Source organism: Oncorhynchus mykiss, chromosome 19 (genome assembly GCF_057628025.1).
Source record: "Oncorhynchus mykiss isolate SJ-2025 chromosome 19, ASM5762802v1, whole genome shotgun sequence".
NCBI lineage: Eukaryota > Metazoa > Chordata > Actinopteri > Salmoniformes > Salmonidae > Oncorhynchus > Oncorhynchus mykiss.
In genome coordinates, this window is record NC_143040.1 from 42,226,343 (window position 1) to 42,247,221 (window position 20,879).

Consider the following 20,879-nt stretch of genomic DNA (forward strand, 5'->3'; position numbering starts at 1 on the left):
ATTAGTAAGTTATCATAACACTACTGTTCTATACCTATTTTAACCTTTCAAAAATTCCCCCTAATTTTGTAGTGACCAGCTCACACAAACACTGCCAGTGATGTTTACAATCCAACGTCACATATTCTCAAAAACACAATATGAAGGGTGAGTATTTAAAACATCTGTCTTCAATGTACATGCAGTATTTCAACAAACAACGCTGTGACACAATAGCTCTGCAGTATAGACAACAAAACTACTAGTTACATTAGTCTCTAAACCACAGACCACTGATTCATCTAGCAGTGCTTTGTAGTCTGTATTCATCATTGGCCTTATTGCACATTTTCCCCTTCTATAGTGTTATGGCGTGCAGCAGGGCTGATCAAGTGGGCCAGACGAGGCGGTGCTACGGGGGTCAGAAACAGCTGTGTATCTGACTACTGTGTGTAGCTTTCTGTGCTCTCTGAGGCTGGGACTCGCATGGGGACATGACTGGCTCACCTGCGGCACCAGTGTGTGAGTGTGTGTGTGTACAGACTACCGGGGCTCGGCTGGGGCTCACGTGTCCTGCCTTGAGGGCTGGCATGGGACAGCATGGGGACAGCGGGGGAGAGGGGGGACAGGGGGGGACTCACAGAGGGGAGACAGCAGAGTGTTTAGCCCCAAGGGTGCCTATTTGGGGATGACATCACTACATCACTAAATGCAACTCTCCCTTCAGTACAGTTTGTTCATACCACGGGGGGGATACAGAGCCATGAATATATATAGTTCTGAGGTGAGTTGCCTTTGTGGTGACTGACTTCTAGTTGAGTAAGGCTAAATGTGGAAAATAAATATATACTGTATTAAAATAATCGTGGGTAAGGTTAAATGCGTACTGTGTGTACATGTGAACTTGCTCAGAGACTCCCAGAAGGGAATGGAATGAAACTGTGAAGTCATTGATGTGTTCTTCATCTTTGTGAAATACGTATTTCATAAAGGAGGATGACTGACTAGCCAAGCAAAGGATCTCATTCTTCCAACACTTTCTGATGAGGCCATGAAAGAGAGAGAGGAAAGGGCATTTTGTAACGGCTAACCCCAGCCAATATATATATATATATATATATATATATATATATATATATATATATCCCTTGTTAGATAATAGCTACTTTTCAAACCAATTAGCTGGTAAAGGTGCCACCACGTGGAGATTAGAGTTCCTGTCATTTGAATCATAACATTGTCTGACTACTAGACTGAGGCATTTGAGTCCTGAATGCCAAAAATACGCTTTTATGTCCTATCATAGAACATTTAGTGCAGAGACGGGTGAAAAGAAAGAGAGTACTAGTTCACCTTTTGAATTAATGGCAAATCTTCTTTTAAATGTGCTTACTTGCAGAATGGAATGAGGTGGAAAATGTGTTGTTTGCAATGCAACGCTACGATGACAGGGAGAAACCCCTTTAGCCATTTTCCCAGGTAGAGTACACAGCCCAAGGGGGTCCGTTACTGTGTGTGTGTGTGTGTGTGTGTGTCTATGTGGGCAAGCATGCAAGCATGGGCGTGTGAGAGTGTGTGTGTGCGTGTGGTGATGCTCATCATACGTACCCTGACCTGGGGCCTGGCGGTTCTAGTCTTTGAGGCAGATGAGCCGTCAGAGACAGGGCCACTACCCTGGGGGCCCCGGCCCCCGACCTCCCCACAACCTTCGCCTGACCTTGGAGACTGAGGAGAGGAGAGAGAGAGGATGGAGAGGGAGAGAGAGGGGGGTGGGGGGCGGTAGAGAGAGGGAAAGAGATAGAGAGATGCGGAGAGAGGAAGGGGGTGAAAGAGAGGGAGAGGATTGGAGAGAAAATACATCAAAACACATTAGAATTGAATTGTTGGTGGTGTTATATATTTCTGTAGTATTTTATAATCCACTCATCTTTTAGTTACAGAGCATAGCAACAAGAGATGAGGAAATAACATAGGGCTGGGTAAATAACTTCAAATAACAAGTACCGAATGGAAAATAATTCCCCTCTTTCCTATAAATACTTTTTTATTGAGAATTGCCTTAATGGCTTTGAAAAGATGATAGGCTGTAGACCACACGATCTACCAAGAGAGTTCTTATCTATATTACTCGTAGCCGTATATTTTCCACCTCAATGAGATGTATAAAGCCATAAGCAAACAAGAAAATGCCCACCCAGTAGCGGCACACCTAGTGGCCAGGGACTTTAATGCAGGCAAACTTAAATCAGTTTTACCTCATTTCTACCAGCATGTCACACGTGCAACCAAAGGAGAAAAAAAACTCTAGACCACCTTTACTCCACACACAGAGACGCGTACAAAGCTCTCCCTCGCCCTCCATTTGGTAAATCTGACCATAATTATATCGTCCTGATTCCTGCTTACAAGCAAAAACTGAAGCAGGAAGTACCAGTGACTCGCTCAATACAGAAGTGGTCAGATGACGCAGATGCTATGCTATTAAATGACCAATAACAAGGCTATAAACAGGGGGTACCGAGTCAATGTGCGGGGGTACAGGTTAGTCAAGGTATTGTGCGGGGGTACGGGTTAGTCAAGGTAATGTGTGGGGGTACGGGTTAGTCAAGTCAATGTGTGGGGGTACGGGTTAGTCAAGGTAATGTGCGGGGGTTCTAGTTATTTAGTCATTGTTAGCTACTGCTAGCAGTCTTTACCTTTAGCACAGACACCAGCCACTTTAGCCCGGATAGCCCGGATAATATCTGCCAGTCTGCACAGTGCAATATCAGCCCCTTGCATATTGGACTGCTTTTTTCCCCCCACTACATCACCGGATTCCTGCCGCAAGCTCTGGACCATTACACGGGATCATCGCAGCTAGCTAGCTGCTACCGAGTGGCTATCATGACTAACACCCTTGTCCAGAAGCAAGCACCAGTTAGCCTCGAGCTAGGCCCATTCCCCCGGCTAGCAAATGAAGTACATCAACTACAATACCTCTCTTGCCAATTGGCCTAGACCCTTTGTCGACACGGAGCCCCGCCGATCCATCACGACTGGTCTGCTGCCGTATTTCGGCCGATGTGCTCTCAACCGACCTCTGCGTCGTTGATGTCGTGAGGACCCAGCTACTAGCCCCAGCCCGCTAACTCTCTAAGTGCCGTGTCTCCCATTCGCCCAGCCTGTTTTGTCCATTGGGGCTAATTGGATCCTATAATCACTCGGCTACACAGCTGATGCCTACTGGACTGTTCATTAACACGGTACTTCATTTTGTTTATCTGTCGGCCCCAGCCTCGAACTCAGGCCCTGTATGTAGCTAACTGACAATCTCTGCCCATTCATCGCCATTTACCTGTTGTTGTTGTCTTAGCTGTTTACCCGTTGTTGTCTTAGCCCTCCCAATCAACACCTGTGATTGCTTTATGCCTCCCTCTAATGCCAATATGCCTTGTATACTGCTGTTTAAGGTAGCTCTCATTGTTTTGTTTTACTGCGGAGCCCCTAGTCCCTCTCTACATGCCTCGGTTAGCTCCCTTGCCCCACCCCCCACACATGCGGAGATCGCACCTAGCTTAACTGGCGCTTCCAGAGATGCAGCCTCTCTCATCGTCACTCAATGCCTAGGTTTACCTCCACTGTACTTGCACCCTACCATGCCCTTGTCTGTGCATTATGCCCTGAAGCTATCCTACCACTCCCAGAAGTCTGCTCTTTTTACTCTCTGTTCCGAACGCACTAGAGAACCAGTTCTTAAAGCCTTTAGCCGTACCCTTATCCTACTCCTCCTCTGTTCCTCTGGTGATGTAGAGATTAACCCAGGCCCTGTGTGTCCCCAAGCGGCTCTCATTTGTTGACTTCTGTAACCGGAAAAGCCTTGGGTTCATGCATGTTAACATCAGAAGCCTCCTCCCTAAATTTACCTTATTCACTGCTTTAGCATACTCCGCCAACCCTGATGTCCTAGCCATGTCTGAATCCTGGCTTAGGAAGGCCACCAAAAATGTTGAAATGTCCAAAGGGGGCGGAGTAGCAATCTACTGTAGAGATAGCCTGCAGAGTTCTGTCCTACTATCCAAGTCTATGCCCATGTGAATTGATTGCCCCCCATCTATCGTCAGAGGTCGTACTTTTAGGTGACCTAAACTGGGATATGCTTAACACCCCGGCCATCCTACAATCTAAGCTAGATGCCCTCAATCTCACACAAGCTATCAAGGAACCTACCAGGTACATCCCCAAATCCATAAACATGGGCACCCTCATAGATATCATCCTGACCAACTTGCCCTCTAAATACACCTCAGCTGTTTTCAACCAGGATCTCAGCAGAACACCCCTCATCACTGTCAAATGCTCCCTAAAACGCTCCTGCGAGCAGGCCTTTCTAATCAATCTGGCTCTGGTATCCTGGAAGGATACTGACCTCATCCGTCAGTAGAAGGTGCCTGGTTGTTCTTCAAAAGTGCCTTCCTCACCTCAACTTCCTCACCATACCTACACGTACACTACAGTCATAAGACGCAGGCCTCCTAACTGTCCCTAGAATTTCTAAGCAAACAGCTGGAGGCAGGGCTTTCTCCTATAGAACTCAATTTTTATGGAATGGTCTGCCTACCCATGTGAGAGACGCAGACTCAGTCTCAACCTTTAAGTCTTCATCTCTTCAGTAGGTCCTATGATTGAGTGTAGTCTGGCCCAGAAGTGTGAAGGTGAACGGAAAGGCACTGGAGCAACGAACCCCCCTTGCTGTCTCTGCCTGGCCGGTTCCCCTCTCTCCACTGGGATTCTCTGCCTCTAACCCTATTACAGGGGCTGAGTCACTGGCTTACTGGTGCTCTTCCATGCCGTCCCTTGGAGGGGTGCGTCACTTGAGTGGGTTGAGTCACTGACGTGATCTTCCTGTCTGGGTTGGCGCCCCCCCCCCCCGCCGTGGCGGAGATCTTTGTGGGCTATACTCGGCCTGGCCTCAAGATGGTAAATTGGTGGTAAATTGGTGTCGGGTCTGTGGTAAGTTGGTGTGGGGGCTGTGCTTTGGCAAAGTGGGTGGGGTTATATCCTGGCCTTGTCCGGGGGTATTGTCGGATGGGGCCACAGTGTCTCCCGACCCCTCCTGTCTCAGCCTCCAGTGTTTATGCTGTAGTAGTTTATGTGTCGGGGGGCTAGGGCCAGTCTGTTGTATCTGGAGCATTTCTCCTGTCTTATCAGGTGTCCTGTGTGAATTTAAGTATGCTCTCTCTAACTCTAATTCTTTCTTTCTTTCTTTCTTTCTTTCTTTCTATCTTTCTTTCTTTCTCTCGGAGGACCTGAGCCCTAGGACCATGCCTCAGGACTACCTGGCTTGATGACTCCTTGCCATCCCCAGTCCACCTGGCCATGCTGCTGCTCCAGTTTCAACTGTTCTGCCTGCGGCTATGGAACCCTGACCTGTTCACCGGACGTGCTACCTGTCCCAGACCTGCTGTTTTCATCTCTCTAGAGACAGCAGGAGCGGTAGAGATACTCAATGATCGGCTATGAAAACCCAATTGACATTTACTCCTGAGGTGCTGACCTGTTGCATTGATTTGATCCTAAATAAGCATGCCCCTTTCAAAAAAATGTTGAACTAAGAACAGATATAGCCCCTGGTTCACTCCAGACTTGACTGCCCTTGACCAGCACAAAAACATCCTGTTGCGCACTGCACTAGCTTCGAATAGTCCCCGCGACATGCAACTTTTCAGGCAAGTCAGTAACCAATATACACAGTCAGTTAGGAAAGCAAAGGCTAGCTTTTTCAAACAGAAATTTCCATCCTGCAGCACTAATTCCAAAATGTTTTGGGACACTGTAAAGTCCATAGAGAATAAGAGCACCTCCTCTCAGCTGCCCACTGCTCTGAGGCTAGGAAACACTGTCACCACGATAATAGAGAATTTCAACAAGCATTTCTCAACAGTTGGCCATGCTTTCCACCTGGCTACCCCAACCCTGGCCAACAGCTCTGCACCCCCCGCAGCAACTGGCCCAAGTCTTCAAAAGTCTATAAAAGCCAAGTGAACAAACAGATCATTGACTGTCTTTAATCCCACCGTACTTTCTCCGCAATGCAATCCGGTTTCCGAGCTTATCACGGGTGCACCTCAGCCACGCTCAAGGTCCTAAATGATATAACCACCATCGATAAAAAACAGTACTGTGTAGCCGTCTTCATCGACCTGGCCAAGGCTTTTGACTCTGTCAATCTCCGTATTCTTATAGGCAGACTCAACAGCCTTGGTTTCTCAAATGACTGCCTCAACTGGTTCACCAACTACTTCTCAGAAAGAGTTCAGTGTGTCAAATCGGAGGGCCTGTTGTCCGGACCTCTGCCAGTCTCTATGGGGGCGCCACAGGGTTCAATTCTCGGGCCAACTATTTTCTCTGTATGTACAGTGGCGAGAACAAGTATTTGATACACTGCCGGTTTGCAGGTTTTCCTACTTACAAAGCATGTAGAGGTCTGTAATTTTTATCATAGGTACACTTCAACTGTGAGAGACGGAATCTAAAACAAAAATCCAGAAAATCCCATTGTATGATTTTTAAGTAATTCATTTGCATTTTATTGCAAGACATAAGTATTTGATACATCAGAAAAGCAGAACTTAATATTTGGTACAGAAACCTTTGTTTGCAATTACAGAGATCATACATTTCCTGTAGTTCTTGACCAGGTTTGCACACACTGCAGCAGGGATTTTGGCCCACTCCTCCATACAGATCTTCTCCAGATCCTCCAGGTTTTGGGACTTTGTGAAAATGAGACAGCCTATAGGGAGGAGGTCAGAGACCTGGCAGTGTGGTGCCAGGACAACAACCTCTCCCTCAATGTGAGCAAGACAAAAGAGCTGATTGTGGACTACAGGAAAAGGAGGGTCGAACCGGCCCCCATTAACATCGACGTGCTGTAGTGGCCAAGCTTCCTCCCATCCAGTACCTACAGTATATACTAGGCGGAGTCAGAGGAAGGCACAAAAAATTGTCAAAGACTACAGTCACCGAAGTCATAGACTCTCTGCTACCGCACGGCAAGTGGTACCGGAGCACCAAGTCTACAGTGGCAAGAAAAAGTATATGAACCGTTTGGAATGGCCTAGATTTCTGCATAAATTGGTCATCAAATTTGATCTGAATAAAAAACACTCACAAAATTTGAGTTTGCTATTCACAAGAAGCATTGCCTGATGAGAATCATGCCTCGAACAAAAGAGATCTCAGAATTGTTGACTTGCATAAAGCTGGAAAGGGATACAAAAGTATCTCTAAAAGCCTTGATGTTCTTCAGTCCACGGTAAGACAAATTGTCTTTAAATGGAGAAAGTTCAGCACTGTTGCTACTCTCCCTAGGAGTGGCCGTCCTGCAAAGATGACTGCAAGAGCACAGCGCAGAATGCTCAATGAGGTTAAGAAGAATCCTAGAGTGTCAGCTAAAGACTTACAGAAATCTCTGGAACATGTTAACATCTCTGTTGACGTGTCTACGATACGTTAAACACTAAACAAGAATGGTGTTCATGGGAGGACACCACAGAAGAAGCCCTGCTGTCAAAAAAAACATTGCTGCACTTTTGAAGTTTGCAAAAGTGCACCTGGATGTTCCACAGCGCTACTGGCAAAAAATTCTGTGGACAGAAGAAACTACAGTCGAGTTGTTTGGAAGGACCACACAACACTATGTGTGGAGAAAAAGAGGCACAGCACACCAACATCAAAACCTCATCCCTACTGTAAAGTATGGTGGAGGGAGCATCAGGGCCAGGACAGCTTGCTATCATTAACTGAAAAATCAATTCCCAAGTTTATCAAGACATTTTGCAGGAGAATGTTAGGCTATCTGTCCGCCATTGAGGCTCAACAGAAGTTGTGTGATGCAGCAGGACAACGATCCAAAACTCAACAACAACAGAAGAAAATACACCTTCTGGAGTGGCCCAGTCAGAATCCTTACCTCAACCAGATTGAGATGCTGTGGCATGACCTCAAGAGAGCAGTTCACACCAGACATCCCATGAATATTGCTGAACTGAAACAGTTTTGTAAAGAGGAATGGTCCAAAATTCCTCTTGACCGTTGTGTAGGTCTGATCCGCAACTGCAGAAAACATTTGGTTGACGTTATTGCTGCCAAAGGAGGGTCAACCAGTTATTCAATCCAAGGGTTCACATACTTTTCCCACCCTGCACTGTGAATGTTTACACAATGTTTTCAATAAAGACATGAAAACACATCATTGTTTGTGTGTTATCAGTTTAAGCAGTGTTTGTCTATTGTTGTGACCTAGATGAAGATCAGATAAAATGTTATTACAATTTTATGCAGAAATCCAGGTATTTCCAAAGGGTTCATATACTTTTTCTTGCCACTGTGGGTCCAAAAGGCTCCTTAAACAGCTTCTAGACTGCTGAACAATTAATCAAATGGCCACCCAGACTATTTACATTGCCCCCTGCCCTCCCCACTTTGTTGTTACACTGCTGCTACTTGCTGTTTATTATCTATGCATAGTCACTTTAACCCTACCGACATGTACAAATGACCTCAACTAACCTGTATCACCGTACCGGTATCCCCTGCACATAGCCTCCTTATTTTTAGCCTCTATTTCTTTACATTAATTGTTGGTTAAGGGCTTGTAAGAAGGCATTTCATGGTAAGGTCTACCATCTGTTGTATTCGGCGCATGTGACAAAAAAAAATTATTTGAAGAATCTGTTTGTAAAGATCTGTGTATCAATTACATTTCCTGCCTGTAGAAGAATCATTATGTCTACACCAGCCCAAACTACCCCACCTTTTAGCTTCCTTTGTTGGATGTTTTTATAATTACGGCAGTTTACAAGGTAATCACTTAATTATTCAACAATTGACACAGACAAAGAATAGTGTGGTAGAAGGTCAGGCATCAGGTTTCTGAAGAGAGCAGCCTGGCAACTTAGCATATGAAATAGAGAAACCGCTTAAAAGAACACAAACACATGCTAATTCAGTCATGAAATTAAGTAATGATTCTTTGCCAGGAATTCTTGCTTATGAATCATAATATAATCTGACTGATTATGATTATTCTGTTCCGTAGACCTTAACATTCTTAACCGGAGGATTCTAGGCAAATCCCTCTTCCATCGACACTTCAGGGGAAGAAGAGGCGGAGGAGGGAGGGGAGGGGATGAACGAAGGTGTGAATAAAAATACCTCTTCAATATTTAGTCCCAGATATGAATACATACAGACTGAAATGCACACCAGTCCCATTACCGCGAGATAGAAGGGTGGGTATAATGTCTAAACTCACCTGTTGCTGTTTATGAGTTGACTTGACTTCCTGGAGAGAGCTGTGGCCTTTCCTGGCACTCTTCTGTTTCATCCACTGTGAAGAAGGCCCTTTTTCATCTCTATCACACTTTCTTATCGGGGGACAGTTAATTTTAGGATTAATACAGAGGCTGCCTTCCTCTTTTAAAGGATTTGTACTGGAGCAAGAGACTCTTATCTTAGTCATTACAGGGGAAATATTGGATTCAAGCATTTCAGTATCTGCTAAACATTCAACAGTGTCTATCAGAGTTTCACATGGTAACGGATTAAGATAAGAAGCCTCATTATGGCACTGTAGCTGGCTCTCAGCTATACTTCCAGGAGAAATACCATGTGCTTTTTGGTATTCATTGCATGCAGGCAGAGGTGCTTGGCTCTGACTGTGGGCAGAGGGAGAGGAGGAATAGTAGTCCATTAGTTTGGGACTGTGCCTCCTGGGCCTCTTGGTGATGGCCATGCTATAGCAGAGAGGAGGTCCCAGGTACACTTCCTCAGTGCAGGCCTCGAACAGCATCTCCTCGTCCCGGATGTCTGGGGTAGTCGACAGTAAGGGGGTGGTGCTTTTGCTGTCTAAGCAGACGCTGACCTCTCCACAGTCTGAGTCGTGGGAGGAGAGGGACAGATAGGAGTAAAAGTCTCCCTTGCGGAGGTGAATGGGCCGGTGGGAGTGCTCCAGGACCTTGTCCCTGATCTGGGCTCCAGTCTGTCCAGGTCTCTCTTGGTCTTCCGCCTGGCTCTCTTTGTTCTTCAGAACCACAGAAGCCATGTCAATGATCTCCATCACAAAGTTGTGCACGTTCTCCTGGCTCTTCTGGTCCTTGCGTGGGGGAGGCTGGGGGTGGGGGTGGCTGCAGCAGGGGCGGTCTGAGTTGGGGTCTGGGCCCGGGTTGGAACCGGCCTCTCGTCTGCTCTGCTGGGTGTGGACATCACTGAGGAAGGAGGAGAAGAGGTTCTCCTGGCTGTTGTTCCCAGAGTGTGGTGTTCTCTGCAGGATGTGGTGTTGGTGGGACCCCCGGCAGTCCTCCAGGGGAGAGAGAGAGGGGGAAGAGTGGCTGGAGCTGTGGCAGGGGATCTCCCCTCGGAGCTGTCCCTCTAGAGATGACTCTTTGGCCTGGAGCTGGGACAGCGTCTCACATGAAGACGGCGTGGTGGACGTGATCATACCCCCTCTTTGGTCCCCCCCTTCATTCATCGATGACTCGTTCACATAGAATTCTTTGAAGGACTCCCCTTTCATGGTGAAGAGGCTCCCCTCCTCTCTCAACAGCTCATCGTCCTCATCCTTCCCTTTGATATGAGAGTTGTCCACGTTCCCGTTCTCCATGTCATCTACAAACTGGCTAATGTAGCTCCTTGTGGCGTTCTTCCTGTTGGTGTCCCCCACGTCCCGCCCTTGGAGACACTCCTTTTTCACGATGCTGTTGGTGTGGGACTCAAGCAGCCTCAGCGCCGTGGGGCTCAGGAAGGAGCGGCGCTCGTTGCCTACAGACGGCCTGCTAGTGTTATCTCTGGAAAGGGTGCCACACTGTAGCTCATCCCCTAGAGGGTCATCCACTTGGTTCTTGTCTCTGCCGGAGCCGGACTGGGACTGCTGCTGGGAGCGGGAGGGCTTCTGGATCCAGTTGTGGAACTCGTTCTTCATGTACTCCAGGCCCTGGGCGAAGGAGCCCTCCGTGTACTCCTCCTCAGAGGTAACTGAAGAGTCCTCCTCCTCATCCTCCTTGATACCCAGCTCCTCCTCAGTCAGGGTCAGCGTGGAACTGGACAGAAGGTCACTGTCGTCCTCGTCGTCCGTACAGGCCGAGGTGCACGACACGTTGACCACCATGCTGATGCTGGCGTCCGCCTCGTCGTGACCCCTGTGACCTCCATGATGACCTCCCGGCTGGGCCCGGTGGTTGTGCTTCCTGAAGGAGGCATTGGAGTCCAGCAGAGAGCAGCGGTTCCTAAGCACAGCCAGGTCCTCAGAGCCCACTGACGAGTCCTCCGTGCTGCTCAGCTCCGTCAGCGACGCCGCCGAGCTCTCGTTGACTGAGGAGGGGGGACCACCCCGGCCCCCGGAGAGGCGCCCAGCATGCCCGGGGCCCCCAGATCCATATCCGGCCCCCGGGAGGCGCAGGGAGTTGCTGCTCAGCAGGGTGATGTCAGAGATGCTGCGTGTCATTTTCAGGTCGTGTAGCGGGGTCTGGATGTTCTCCAGGCGTTTGAGGAGCTCTAGAGTCCTACGGCTCAGTTCCCCTGTGGGCTCCATGGCTCCGATGCCCAGGCCCAGCTCCCTCAGGCTTCCCTGGCTGCCTCCATCTCCCTCTCCCTCGGCCTTCTCCCAGCTCTTACATGGGGCCAGCCAGCTCTCTAGAGACATGGAGCGCTGCAGAGTGTCTTTGCCGGATGGAAATAGCTCCCCCGCTGCATATAGGGACTCCAGGGACGACCCCTGGGACAGATGGGGAATCTCTCCGTCTCTACGACTCTTCCCTCCTGTCACTCTCCTCTCATCGTGAGTCTCATCTTCCTCGGTGTCAGGGAAGAAGCCACGTCCGTTGATCAGGATCTCAACATTAGGCTCTCTCCTGTGTCTCCTCCAGTTCTCCCCTCCTCCACATCCCTCCTCTCCTCCTCTCCTCTTCTTCCCTGCTTTGGATCTACTTTGGTCTCTGTCTATGTCTCTCAGTGCCGTGACAGCCACACAGTCCCCATACAGAGCTACATTGTTGGCCCGCTCCAGGATCCTGTCAATGTCCTCATCACACACCCTGTCCCTCTCTTCGTCCTTTCCCCCAGGGGAGTCGTCTCCTGTGGGCGGTGTGAGGGAGGTGCTGCCCCTTCTCCTGGGGTCTTCCAGACAGATCTCGGAGTTGGCCGTGGTCTCTGTGTCGCCCTCGCTGACTATCCCGCTCTCGCTCTCTGATCTGCGGGCGGACTCGCCGCGGCCCCCATGCATCCCCCCGCCGAGCAGTCCCCCTAGGAGGTCTGGCAAGGACTCCACAGATGAGAAGGAGGAGTCTTTGCTCAGGCTCTTCAGAAGAGGCTGCTTTCTCCCAGCTTTGGCTGGAGAAGAGGTCTTGTGTACGGACGGGAATTGAGGCTGTCTGTAGAGCTCTACATTATGCAGGTTGTACACCTGATAGACACTGGGACGCTGAGAAGACAGAGGCATCACTCTGGATGATTCGCTCAAGAATATTCCTCGCTGAGTAACATGCAGGCTCGCCTCGGACTTGTCATAGTCTAAACTGGCCCCGGGGGATCCTGGACCTGAATCACATTCAGCGTTTTGTTTGTCATCAAATTCCTGTGGCTCCATGTGCTCCACGATAGTCATGTCCATTTCATCCCACTCCCAGGAGTCCTCTGCTGGGCCGTGGAGGTCCATGAGACCAGCCTCTACAAGGTTCCCCGGGACCTTCCAAGAGACAGAGAGATAAAAGGGAGAAGCTCAAATTAAATGATTCAAAATGATTGAAATGACAAGGTTCTCTTCTGAAATCAATCCAAAAATGTATCCTGTTTTTTTTTTATACTGGATTAATAACTGAAATCAAATGATATCTTCTGAAAAAAATGATCCATACAGTACTTTACATTTTAGGCAGGATTCTAAATCACATAATCAGAGTATTTAAAAAGCAATGCATTCCATACCACAACTCTCAAACAAAGTGCCATTGTCTTGAAATGTGCTTAGACACAGACATTTTGCTAAGGAGGACACAATTATACAAATTGCTTGGCATCTCGTTAATATAAGAGAGAGGGCCTATTTATATTAGCCATTTTTATCTCATTAATCTAATAAAGTGGTAAATCTAACGCTTGCTATGTGGCACACCCGGTGCAATGAATTTTTATTAGATTTCTGTTTATTCTCTACTTGCTGATAAGGGAAATCCTAATGACTCTAAGCTGGGATTGCTAATGCAGGATAAAACCTTACGTTGTGAGAACAATCAATCAGTCTAATCAAATCAAAATAATTATTATCTCTGCGCTAGCTGCCTCAGCTAGACAACAGGACTAAACGTTGCACCAAGCAGCTATCTAACTAACTAACTAACTAACTAATCAGGGGTGAGTTTCCACCACGACCATTGTTCGTCCTCCCTCCGCCACTGTTTACCAAAACAGTGGTACAGTGTCCGCTTTGTTGTTGTCTGTACTGTCGATTACCCCTTTAAGATGATCTTAGTGCTCAGAAGATATCTGAACTAAAGCCGTCACCGGTAGCATTAATAACACACCTTAATAACACACATATAGTATTGAACTAAATGGTCACCAGGAGCACACAAGGAACACACAAGGAACACAGGCTAGGCAGTCTCATTGGGCACTTTATGAGCAACTAATAAGACAAGAATCCCCTTACTGACAGGAGAATAATTGCCTTTAAACATGATATTTTTCACACACCTCCGCGCCACATGGAATGGTAACAGAGGAGGGCTCTCAAAACACCCAAGTTAAAAAACGTTCTCATTTTCACAAACGCTAGAAAAGGCGGGCCCTGCTAGCCCTGCAATGTCTCAGAGTGTGGGGCCGGTGTCTACAGAAGGGACTGTCGTGGCCACAGCCGTTTTATCATTGAGCACAGTATTTCATTTAGAAACAAAACCCAGCGAATATGTGTTATGTTTCTCCCCTATTCTGAACACATCCTCCCAGTGAAATTGCACTTCAGCCTGCAAGGTCAGATTTCTAGTTGCTTTTGCTATTTGTCTTCTCTTCCTGTTGCACTGGAGTGGTTATAACAGAGTTGACAACCAACCAACCCAAAAACCCTGCCTGCATTGGGATTTTGTACAGGAGCTGAGGATGAAGCTTCCATCACAGCAGGGATGGGGTCAGGTAGTGAGTCATAACGTTACATTTCGGTTTCTATGGGGATTTTATTTGGGGATAGTTTTCGAAGGGCATTTTTCACACTTTAATTCATGTACTTCAATTCACCTCCCGAATTGACTGGATTAACCCCTACCCCGGTCCACAGTAGCACGTTGCTGTCCTCCAGGAATGCGGACGAGAGGACAGAGAGAGAGACTATGGACTATGTGTGAAGATGTCCATCTAATCTACATGAGAATAGAAGAGGTGTTGGTTGTGGCGGCCATTCTACTGAGTTACAGATTTAACGGCGATTCCATCTGTTCTCCACATTACATAAACAGACTGATGGAAACACCGGTACCTTACAGAGCAACTACTCATGTACTACTCTAACCACTTTTTAACAAGCCTCTATTTGCAAAATTTGGAGCTGAGCCTTGTGCCATTACGCATTCATGAGCAAAATGGGGATTGTGTATAGAATAGTCTCACACTGCCAGATATCACACTGTAGAAATGTAGAACGGCTGGGGTTGAGCCTATGTACTGTATAGAATGTCATCAATAGCTATAGAGTCGCATTGTGAAGGCATGCCTTGAGATCATACACGTAACTGCCAAAATAAAGGAAACACTTAAGTAAATGAGGGAAGTATATAGAAAGCAGGTGCTTCCACACAGGTGTGAACCACAGCTGTGAGTTAATTAAGAAATTAACATCCCATCATGCTTAGGGTCATGTATAAAAATGCCCAGTTGCCCATTCTTTTGGCTACCATGACTAGAAGAAGAGATCTCAGTGTCTTTGAATGAGGGGTCTCATAGGAGCATAGCGGGTTTTAAAAGTGTGTGTGTGTGTGTGTGTGTGTTTCTCAGTCACCAGATCTCAACTCAATTGAACACTTATGGAAGATTCTGGAGCAGTGCCTGAGACGGCATTTTCCATCACCATCAACAAAATACCAAATGATGGAATATCTCGTGGAAGAATGGTGCACTACATACATTAACGTCAGTCAATGATTCTTTGGCAACACCACCTGCTGATGGAGTGGGTTCAATGCTGGGTTCAGTCAGATGGGAAGGGACCATCTCCAACCAGCCACCCTTCCCCCTCCTTTCATATATCCAAGGCTGCGTACCAAAAGTACGCAATTCACGGTAAGTTCTACACTTGTTGTATTCGGCGCGTGTGACGAACAAAGTTTGATTTGACTTGAAATGGCACCCAATTCCTTTGGGCCCTGGTCAAAAGTAGCTCACTATAGGAAAAGGGTGCCATTTGGTACGTATCCCGTATATCCATATGTACCACAGCCACTTTCCCTGCCGTATGCATCACTAGTATTACTCCATTATAGTTACAGTGCACTACATTATTACCAGGCACTGCATGATCTTCTTTTTCTCTGGCCTAAATAACTTACTCCTGGACAGTTCACTTTGAGAGGAATAATACAACTCATAAATAGGTCAAGAGTTGGGGCTTCTTTAGAGGGTATAAACGGAACTTTTATGACTGAAACGGAATGTATAGCTAGCGGCTAGTATATAAATGTACATTTTAGTAATTTAGCAAACACTCTTATCCAGAGCAACTTACAGGAGCAATTCGAGTTAAGTGCCTTGCTCAAGGGCACATCGACAGATTTTTCACCTAGTCAGCTCGGGGATTCGAACCAGCGAACATTCGGTTACTGGCCCAACGCTCTTAACAGCTAGGTTACCTGCCGCCCTGTGTACAAAGTATATCCACGTGACCAGCTGTATCTAAGTGGTCAATTCTGCAATTAAGTGAGAAAAGCAGCAGACACCCAAGGTCCCTTGAGGACTGGATTCACCCATCCCTGTACTAGGTATCTTTACAGTCAGACTTGCATGAACCAAGTTGTGCCACCCAGGCTGGGCTGAGGTCTCATCTGCTCTGAGAGGTACCTTATATATCGTATAAACTGTATACTGCTTTTACCGATATTGAGTTCCCCTATTGTGTCAGGTCAGTATCTTAACAGTATTTGAACCAAGTGGTGCCATGCAAGGCATGTCTAAGGTCTCACCTGATCTGTCCCCAGGGACCTCCGGAGGCGTGTCTGCCACTGCAGCACCTGCATGACGATGGCCTCCCAGCGACGCTCCAGGTTGACGGTGAGCAGCTGAAGCTGCAGGGCCTGTTGGTCTGAGTCTGAAACACTCTGCTGCTCCTGCAGCCGCTGGCACAACCTCAGTACAGAGGACACGCCCTTACGCCTTCCACGTACCTCCAGACACAGAGACTAGAGAGGGGGGGGGGGGGGCAGAGAGAGGGGCGTGGAGGAGAGGGAGGGGGAGATGGAGGGGTGAGGGAGAGAGAGAGGGAGAGGGAGAGAGAGAGGAGGAGAGAGAGGAGGAGAGGGACGAGGAGGAGAGTGAGAGAGCGAGGCGGAGAGGGAGAGAGAGGAGGAGAGGGAGAGAGGGAGCGAGAGAGAAAAAGAGAGTCAACATAAAACTGTAAAAAGTTTGGAATACTCCTTTAGAGCACATTTCATAGTGTACAGTAGGTTTTAAGAGGCCTAGTTACAGTAGCCTTTGTAACCATATTAATTGGCACCATGGTGGGGAGTGGGGGACTCAGGAGAAGAAGTCATGAATACCAGCATGTGTGTACGAGTCTTTATAGTTCAAAGAGTTAGACGAAGCTGTCAAACCATTAACAGCCAAAAACCTGCTAATGAACTTAATTGAATATGGCTATGGTATATTTTTCCTCTCTCTGTAAAGCCTACAAATGTGTGATTTTAAAATTAGCATTTTATTATTCTCTTTAAAGCCGTGCTTCTTTTCCCTACTGCTCCTACTACTGCTGCTGTTTTGCTTAAATGTGGCTTAATGCAACCCAGACCCCGCAGTGTCTCAAATGGTACCCTATTCCCTATATAGTGCACTGCTTTTGACCAGAACTCCTGGTCAAATGTAGTGCACTGTTTAGGGAATAGGGTACCATTTGAGACACAGTCCCAGCCTCTCCTTTTCCCTCCACAGCCACACTTCAGGGGCGACCTGGGACTACCATCACTACGCCCCGGACTACCCCCCAACGCCACTGATGAGGTCTCCACAACAATATGCCCTGTCAGGATTGCATGTAAATCAGGCTCCTACCCCCTTTTATGTCTGCCATAAAGAGGAGAAAGATTCAACATTAAAAGGGCAAAGCCCCCACTGTAGGCTGCTTTAACTTCAATACGCTAGCTGCTGCAGTGTGTGGTGGTATGATGTCCCATGTAATGGAACCGCAACAACCACAACACATACTAACACCTTCTTAAACAGTGAAACACCAATGTGTGTGTGGCCCAGGCCAAGACCCCCTTTTTAAATATGCAGCGATGGCATAGTGACTAGAGAACCAATGCTCCTTCCTGTCTGTGTGCAAAAGGACAAAAACATTGGAAGAACAATTTATGTAAATCCTGCTTGCTCTGAAAAGCATTCCCTTACATTTTCTTTACATTTTCCAATAAATATTAAACACTATTACATTTAAATTGGATTTTTCTCAGCAGTTTCCACCCCGTTTTAGCATATATTTACAGCCCTCCCTGGTCTTTTTAAACAGGTAATGTGATTGCAAAATGCAATGGCTGTGTTCTGAGAGGAAGGGGGAAGGTTGTTGTCAGTGATAAAGTTACCCTGTACAATAGCCATGGGTTTAGAGAGTCAGTAGCCCCTCGACAACTGACAGATTACTAAAAAACACACACATGAAGTCCATCCCAAATGCCACCCTATTCCCTATACAGTGCTCTACTTTTGACCAGGGCGCATGTTGCCATTTGAGAGACACACTCAGACACACTACAGGCTCATTGCAATGGGAACCAGTAGATCCTGAAGTTGCTTGTTTTCTCTCTCAGACTGGTTCTTATGTACCTACAGGTAAGTCAAGGCAAGCGAATAATACATCTCATATTCATATCCGCTACAGTACGACTCCACACGATTAGATTAGAAAGCTACAACTATGGCCCATGGCATCGTGCTAAATGGGCACCGGAAGATCAAGCTTTTTACATTTCCAAACACCCTCCTCACAACTCCTTCGGCCTCATTCTTTCTGCATTGCTGCGTTTCATAAACTGATTTCCCCTCCTGATTGAGTCCTTATTGACATAGAGGCTAGGGGTATCTGCCAATATTTGCTAAAAAGCTTTTCCAAATGCATGGAGCAGTGGAGTGGGCTGTCTGCATTCCCCCTGTATGCAGAGAGAGAACCATACAATGAGTCAGTTTCAAGCCGAGATTTGGGAAGGGCTACCAGTCAGTGCTGCTAAGAAACTGGCCTCTCTCCAAGACGCTCTATTGTCCTTATCCAGATATCACAAAGCCCAACCAAAAAAACACAACAAAAACCAAAACGGCCATCTCTCAAATGAACTGGTCTGTCAAGACCACCTATCAGATGTTTTATAATAAAGGAATCTTAAGATCAGCTGTCTGGTAATATGCGGCCCCGGTCGAGCTGGAAACACAATCTAGAGGCTGTTAGAGATGACTATTAGAGATGGCTATTCAGAGCTCATCACATGCTCCTCAGGAGTCAGGACTCTATCACAGGGCATGATCCATCTTGTGTACTGTATTAATCTGTAGTAGGTTGCAGACCCAGTCCTATTAGAGCAGGTACAGTAATCACAGCACAGGCAAATGGGGACCTCCCAAGTACGCATCTCTGTCTCTCAATGCATCCTCTTTACATAAAAGCAGGTCTACAGTAGAGGTGTAGGATCTTAATTTGATCATTCAACATGGGATGGTTGCTTAAACAGATATTAAACCTAGTCCTGGACTAAAAAGCTCTTTCAATTGAGAATCTCCATTGAGAATGCTGTTTAGTCCTGGACTAGGTTTAATCTGGAACTGGGAAACCTGCCCTAAATGAGTTTTAAAAACGGTGGTATAGTCCATACTGAAAACTTGTGAGAACTTGACTATCTGTGATATTAAAACCATACTGTCTAGAGGTCGACCGATTAATCGGAATGGCCGGTATTTTTGGACACCGATTTGGATGATTTACATATATATACAGTGCCTTGCGAAAGTATTCGGCCCCCTTGAACTTTGTGACCTTTTGCCACATTTCAGGCTTCAAACATAAAGATATAAAACTGTATTTTTTGTGAAGAATCAACAACAAGTGGGACACAATCATGAAGTGGAACGACATTTATTGGATATTTCAAACTTTTTTAACAAATCAAAAACTGAAAAATTGGGCGTGCAAAATTATTCAGCCCCCTTAAGTTAATACTTTGTAGCGCCACCTTTTGCTGCGATTACAGCTGTAAGTCGCTTGGGGTATGTCTCTATCAGTTTTGCACATCGAGAGACTGAATTTTTTTCCCATTCCTCCTTGCAAAACAGCTCAAGCTCAGTGAGGTTGGATGGAGAGCATTTGTGAACAGCAGTTTTCAGTTCTTTCCACAGATTCTCGATTGGATTCAGGTCTGGACTTTGACTTGGCCATTCTAACACCTGGATATGTTTATTTTTGAACCATTCCATTGTAGATTTTGCTTTATGTTTTGGATCATTGTCTTGTTGGAAGACAAATCTCCATCCCAGTCTCAGGTCTTTTGCAGACTCCATCAGGTTTTCTTCCAGAATGGTCCTGTATTTGGCTCCATCCATCTTCCCATCAATTTTAACCATCTTCCCTGTCACTGCTGAAGAAAAGCAGGCCCAAACCATGATGCTGCCACCACCATGTTTGACAGTGGGGATGGTGTGTTCAGCTGTGTTGCTTTTACGCCAAACATAACGTTTTGCATTGTTGCCAAAAAGTTCAATTTTGGTTTCATCTGACCAGAGCACCTTCTTCCACATGTTTGGTGTGTCTCCCAGGTGGCTTGTGGCAAACTTTAAACAACACTTTTTATGGATATCTTTAAGAAATGGCTTTCTTCTTGCCACTCTTCCATAAAGGCCAGATTTGTGCAATATACGACTGATTGTTGTCCTATGGACAGAGTCTCCCACCTCAGCTGTAGATCTCTGCAGTTCATCCAGAGTGATCATGGGCCTCTTGGCTGCATCTCTGATCAGTCTTCTCCTTGTATGAGCTGAAAGTTTAGAGGGACGGCCAGGTCTTGGTAGATTTGCAGTGGTCTGATACTCCTTCCATTTCAATATTATCGCTTGCACAGTGCTCCTTGGGATGTTTAAAGCTTGGGAAATATTTGTGTATCCAAATCCGGCTTTAAACTTCTTCACAACAGTATCTCGGACCTGCCTGGTGTGTTCCTTGTTCTTCATGATGCTCTCTGCGCTTTTGACGGACCTCTGAGACTATCACAGTGCAGGTGCATTTATACGGAGACTCGATTACACACAGGTGGATTGTATTTATCATCATTAGTCATTTAGGTCAACATTGGATCATTCAGAGATCCTCACTGAACTTCTGGAGAGCGTTTGCTGCACTGAAAGTAAAGGGGATGAATAATTTTGCACGCCCAATTTTTCAGTTTTTGATTTGTTGAAAAAGTTTGAAATATCCAATAAATGTCGTTCCACTTCATGATTGTGTCCCACTTGTTGTTGATTCTTCACAAAAAAATACAGTTTTATATCTTTATGTTTGAAGCCTGAAATGTGGCAAAAGGTCGCAAAGTTCAAGGGGGCCGAATACTTTCGCAAGGCACTGTATATATTTTTACACCTTTATTTAATCTTTATTTAACTAGGCAAGTCAGTTAAGAACACATTCTTATTTT

At 46.5% G+C, this 20,879-nt stretch overlaps 1 protein-coding gene and 1 long non-coding RNA gene across 5 annotated transcripts in view; one reads left to right on the plus strand and one right to left on the minus strand.

Moving 5' to 3' along the window:
• Positions 1 to 20,879, plus strand: part of LOC149975193 (uncharacterized) — a 356,113-nt gene that overhangs the window by 175,299 nt on the left and 159,935 nt on the right. The window lies entirely within an intron of this gene.
• Positions 1 to 20,879, minus strand: part of LOC110497689 (A-kinase anchoring protein 6) — a 197,822-nt gene that overhangs the window by 1,190 nt on the left and 175,753 nt on the right. For all 4 annotated transcript variants that reach the window (XM_036954675.2, XM_036954676.2, XM_036954677.2 and 1 more), the window contains 3 exons: positions 16,182 to 16,397; positions 9,278 to 12,703; positions 1,588 to 1,704 (listed from right to left, as the gene is read on the minus strand). In XM_036954675.2, the coding sequence (XP_036810570.1) occupies positions 1,588 to 1,704; positions 9,278 to 12,703; positions 16,182 to 16,397 (3,759 nt within the window). The remainder of the gene's footprint in view (positions 1 to 1,587; positions 1,705 to 9,277; positions 12,704 to 16,181; positions 16,398 to 20,879) is intronic.